The 5319-nt window shown below is 54.7% G+C and overlaps 1 protein-coding gene across 1 annotated transcript; it reads right to left on the bottom strand.

Moving 5' to 3' along the window:
* Positions 1-393: 393 nt before the first annotated feature.
* Positions 394-5062, bottom strand: Gsdmd (gasdermin D). Its single transcript, XM_032917035.1, has 12 exons — positions 4741-5062; positions 3836-4059; positions 3430-3622; positions 2743-2911; positions 2399-2501; positions 2111-2164; positions 1721-1819; positions 1422-1594; positions 1203-1347; positions 1037-1113; positions 636-902; positions 394-532 (listed from the first exon to the last, which is right to left on the bottom strand). Exons 2-11 carry the CDS (start codon positions 4053-4055, stop codon positions 660-662), a joined length of 1476 nt encoding a protein of 491 aa, XP_032772926.1. The 5' UTR covers positions 4056-4059; positions 4741-5062; the 3' UTR covers positions 394-532; positions 636-659.
* Between the last annotated feature and the right edge of the window lie 257 nt (positions 5063-5319).

The following is a 5319-nucleotide window of genomic DNA, read 5'->3' as shown; positions in this document are numbered from 1 at the left end:
CTGCTGCCTGAGAATCAAGATGTAGAACTCTAAGCCCCTGCTCCAGCACCAGGTCTGCCTGCAACCTGCCATGCTTCCTGCCGTGATGATCATGGACTGAACCTCTGAAACTGTAAACCAGCCCCAATGAAATGTTTTCCCTTATAAGAGTTGCCTTGCTCATGGTGGCACGTTATAACAATAGAAACCCTAACTAAGACGCGGGGTAAGCAGACAATTGTTCGTGTCTCCCCTGGGAAATTCTGTCACACAACAGGACAGGCTCACTTCGGCCTCTCAGGGAGACAGATGAGGTGATAGCCATCATATCCGTCTTGATTTTGGGTGAAGCAGATCCCACCCTTCTCCATCCTACTCATGATCCAGTACCCCTCAAACACGCAGCACGGTGGGTTTTTTCTTTGTACATTTATTGAGTTTTTCCCGACTCCTGGGTCTCGTTGCATTCTAACCCTGTGACTGAGTTAGGTTCTTGGCTTTCCTAGAGGCTGGACTTGGCAAGTTTCTGCCCTGGAGGGTAGGATATGAAGATGTTGTGGGGGTTGGGATTTAGCTCAGTGGTAGAGCACTTGCCTAGCAAGCACAAGGCCCTGGGTTGGTCCCCAGCTCCAAAAAAAAAAAAAAAAAAAAAAGATGTTGTGGGAAGGGTGGTGTGCAGGCTAACACGACTTCTGGCCTAGACTTGACAATAGGGCCAGGGAGGCATAGAGTGCACATATGGGGCCCTGAGATGTTGGTTCCCAGTATACCTGGGGGGGTTCCACCTGCAGCGTTAGGCCACATTCTTCTAGCAAGACCCAGGTGAGAGCCTCCTCATCCCAGCTGTCCCCAAGGAGCCTGGAGGGCAGGGGCACAGATCTCTGCTCCTGCCATGGGGTGCTCTGTTCCAAGACGTGCTTCACCTACCAACAGAAGAGTGTAAGAGGTTATAGATGCGGCCTGTAGTTTGAGCCTGAGGGATGCAACGCCTGCCTGTGTCAACCTTCCTCGCTGTACCCAGGGCCCCATCGCATCCCCCAATGCCATGTCCTCTCACCAACTCCAGCTCCTTTGACAGCACCGTTGCCTCCAGAGCCTTAGTAGCCAGTAGCTGCTGCTGGGTTTCACTCAACCCTGGGGGGAGATCTGGGCTGAGAGAGGGTTCCAGAATGCCCAATATAGAACCCAGTCCTTCCTTCCTGTCCCCTCCATGGGCTGCTTACCAGCCAGTGCTCCCAACAGGTAGAAGACAGGGGCTGCAAGTTCCAGCACCAGTTCTCCAGAGTCGAGCACCAGACACTCAAGGATGCTGCCTGCTGGGCCTTCCAGAGGCTCTACCTGCTCACCACTGCACAGACCCTGCTCTAGCTGAGGAAGGGATGAGGTAAGTGAGGCTGAGCAGGCTTGGGAAGATCCTGTCCACCTCCAACACTCTCACTCACTGAGGCCTCTAAGGCTTCCATGCTGGGCTGGTCCTGTAAAATCCTCCCGATGTCTACTAGTAGCTGTTGTCTCAACTCCATTTCTAAGGTCCCCAGTTCTGAAGAGCCAGCTTCCACCTCCGCATACAGGCCTTGGAAGTCTTCCCTGATTACTTCTTCCTCATTGGCTCCATCTGGAGGGACAGAGGGCAGCACCACCTGATGCCCTTGACATCTTGGGGGACATCAGTTAGGAGCGGGAGATCCAGGGAGCAGACGCAGAACCCACGGAGTCCCATGATGGTCAAGTGGATACTGACCTGACTTGAGAGTCAGCCGCTCCAGCCGCCCCCTGATGGAATGGAGTACGGCAAGCAGACTAAAGTCATGCCGCCTCTGGCCCACTGCTCCTTTGTGGCCTAGGCAGCACAAGAGGATGGTAGGAAAAGAGCTGTTTTGTACAGTGACCCAGGGACCATTGTCTTGTGTCAACGAGGGCTGAGATTTTCCCTGGACCCCTCTCAGATTCATCCTTCCTACTAATGGCAGTCCAGGGCAGATGGAAAGCTAAGCAGGCCTAGCCGCATCACCTGAGTTGAACCTCATCCATTGTGTACACGTGTATGTGTGGCATGTGCCCATCTCATGCCCTGAGCACAGAACGCCTCAAAGCTTGGGGGTATGTAGGGCCAGAGGGTCTGGGGCCTCACCTGAGGAGAGCAGCTCAAAGGTCCTCTTTTTCTCATTTGAGATGAGAAGAATATCTGGCAACAGGCAGAAGCAAGCAGGTCACCAACTCCCTTATCCCCAGGGCTCCTGGGACCTCATGAGGTCCCGCCCCTATCACCCAACTATCAGTTCCTGGTGCATTTGACCATCCTGTCTGGGAGATCATGCAACCAGATGCTCACAGCATCCCCTGGCTACCTGAAGCTTCCCAGATTTCCTGCTTCTCTACCACATAGTCTGGGCTCTAGGGACAGTCCCTTGCCACTCACCCCATTCAGAGCCAATGAGCAGCTGGGCCACTCGGAATGCAAGGATGCTGCCTGCAGGAATGGTCACCATCTTCTTCCGGCTTTGGTGGCCCTTGCCTTCACCCTGAAGGATGGATATGGTCTCAGGGGTGTAGAGTGAATAGCTATGAGTGAAGTGTTGGTGACGGGCTTGTCATTAATAATGGCCAATCCAGCCTTTAGCAGTTCCAGCTAACTGGGCAAGTGGGGCTATGGCTTGCTCCTGGGGGGTCTTAGAAGAGTCTTCCACCACTGCCTGAGATGTTGCTCCTGCCATAGCTCTGTGCCCAAGCAGGGAGAGGCAGGTGTTAGGGCTAGCCACGCACCTGCAAGCACGAGGCTCCAGGCAGTGTGAACTGGCCTGAGCCCTCGTGGCTGTGGACCTGGGTGATCTGCACCTCCTCCTTTGTCTGCAGCACCTCGGTCACCACAAACACGTCATCCCCACGATTCCGCAGCTGTTGCAGGATTTTGTTTTCAGGCTGCTGCAGGTGCCTACAGAAAGAGTGCCGGGCCTTGCCCACTATGGACTGACTAGCTTCCCTCCCTACCATTCTACTACAGGTGAGATGGAAAGGCTACGTAATCAAGGAGTCTGTGGATCCCACACTTGGGAACCCTCCCAAGGTACCCCTAACAGTGTCTAGGTGGTTGTTGGGGTATGAGAAGTTCAACCATGGAGAAGTGGACACGTGTACCTGTGGAGGAACTCCATTATGGACAACCCATAAATGCTCCAAGTCCATGTCACTCCCTTTCCATAGCAACCAGGAGCTCAGCCTGAATCTAAGGGTCTTGGCCCCTGCTTCCATATCCTGATACTGTCCTGACAACTGAGGCTTAACATCCTTCCCAATCCGCCATTGTTTTTACTGTTCCCTTCCTCTGGGGCTTCCCTTGTTCGGTGCTGAGAGATACTGCCTCGGAACCCTTCTGATGCCCAGAAACCAGCCACCTTCCCAAGAAGCGTGGCTGTTCAAGGTAAGAGAGCCGTCATCCCTTCAGGGGCTCACCTTTCACGTTGCATGATCTCCCAGGTCTGCTGAGTCACACGCAGCATACACACATTCATGGAGGCACTGGAACTGCCAGACACTGCAGCCCCACCAGAAATTTTCCCTTGTCCCGTGCCTGACAACGTCACACTGCCCTGAATGTTCCCATCGACGACATCGGAGACTTGGAAGTTGCCAAAACACTCCGGTTCTAAAACAAGACCAGCTCTGAGGTTCCTGTTCCAGTAGCCACTGCCTTGTCTGTCCTCTGTAGCAATGAGGACTTTAAAGAACTCCCTACTCAGGAACTAGGACCAGAGGAGTAGAGCTGAACATGCCCAGTAAAATGGCAGGCTGGGCTTCGCCCACTCCCTTCTTCTACTCAATCTCAGGATGGGGAAGAGGGGGCGGGGAAAGGAGATACCTGGTTCTGGAGCACTGGGCTCCAGGATGTCCTTGATTGACAGGTTGACACATGTATAACGGGGTTTCCAGAACCACGAGCTTGAGAGTTTCCTGCTCAGGAGGCAGTAGGGCTTGAAGCTGGCAGAATTCCGAAGGCAGTCCACTGGGATGAGCTCTCCTCCGCTGCCGCCCACCTCTTTGATCACATTCTTGACCACTCCCGCAAAGGCTGACGGCATGATCCTGGAGGCGGAGGACAGAAGTCCATACTTAGTCATCTCCAGCACTCAAGTATCCATCCCATCAAAGTAGTCTTGCCTTGTTAGTCTCTCCACTCTGTGGCTCGCTTATCTGTCTCTCCCTGGGGCCATCGGCATTTGATTGAGGAGGAGGAGGAGGTAGCTAGCCTATAGCAGGTCCTGCGCTATCCACACCATTAATTACTGTGTGTAGCCCTTGGCCGCCTGCTAAAGTCTAAGATACCCTGTTGCCCTCCCTGGCTGAGAGCCAAGGCCGGGGAAGGAACACGAGCACCCAGTTCTGGGGAACTTGGCACAGGAGCCCACAGCACAGCCAGTGTTCCAGGGTTCCGTGGTTCCCTCCAGAGCGCTCATGTACAGCTCTGTGAGCTATCTGACCTGGTTGAACCTTCATGGGTCAGAAGCCAAAACAGGCATGGGACAGACAACCTGTGCAGTGTGGAGGAACAGTTCTACCCCTAGGAAACTGGGTCTCTGGGCTAACGGTGGAGAGTGAGGCAGGAAGGAAGGCCCTTGGGGATCAGGGAGGGACTTATGCTCCAGGGAATCAGCATTCAGCCCAGAAGCCTAGAGTGCCCCCCCCTCGCCTCCCTCCCTCAAACCCCCTATCATCAAGCCCAAACCAGGCTGGTCCCACTGTATCGCTAGTGGGTGGCCTCCATACCTCTTAGGGTCTCTTCAAGCTGTCTGGTATAGTGGGGCTTCTGGGAAGTGCTGAATCCCCAACTCAACAAGCAGGCATCCAGGCAATAGAGTAGACAAACCTGAGTAGGGGCGGCTGGGTTCCGGGAGGGCTGAATAGCAGGGTGGCTCACCACGATCTTCACCCCTGCTGAGGTATCTGGGCCCACCAAGCGTAGCAGGGCTGTGCCGGGGTGCCGAGGAGGGGTCTCTTGTCGGCTCACCCTGGGAGAAACGGGAGCCACGGAGCCACGGGAGCCACGGGGAGCCACCAGCAAGAGCGGTTCTCGAAGAGTCAGGACACAAAAGTGAAACTGTGAAGCTGCAGCCCGACGTAGCGGCGCGTTCAAGGAGCCCTCCCTCCCGGAACAGCGGCGCAGCCTGCCCTAGCCTTCTCCTCCTCTCGAGAGCCCCCATGGGCTTCGGGAATCCCCCGGGATCGCGATCGCGATCTGGTCCGGGTTCCTACAACTTCGCAGCTCTTATTCTTTCTTAAACACCGGGGCCATAGTAAAAGATCTGAATGGGCTTTTCTAGGTTTTACAACTGTATCAATTGCCAG

Source organism: Rattus rattus, chromosome 1 (assembly GCF_011064425.1).
Source record: "Rattus rattus isolate New Zealand chromosome 1, Rrattus_CSIRO_v1, whole genome shotgun sequence".
Lineage (NCBI taxonomy): Eukaryota > Metazoa > Chordata > Mammalia > Rodentia > Muridae > Rattus > Rattus rattus.
Note: the sequence above shows the minus strand (reverse complement) of the source record. Positions and strands in the feature narration are given on the sequence as shown.

Excerpts from the sequence above, each read along its gene's own strand:
- Gsdmd (XM_032917035.1), bottom strand. The coding sequence starts at position 4,055 with ATGCCGTCAGCCTTTGCGGGAGTGGTCAAGAATGTGATCAAAGAGGTG. Across the intron at positions 2,165-2,398 it reads GCTCATTGGCTCTGAATGGG|ATATTCTTCTCATCTCAAAT; the intron begins GTGAGTGGCAAG and ends GCCTGTTGCCAG. Across the intron at positions 903-1,036 it reads TGTCAAAGGAGCTGGAGTTG|GTGAAGCACGTCTTGGAACA; the intron begins GTGAGAGGACAT and ends TTCTGTTGGTAG.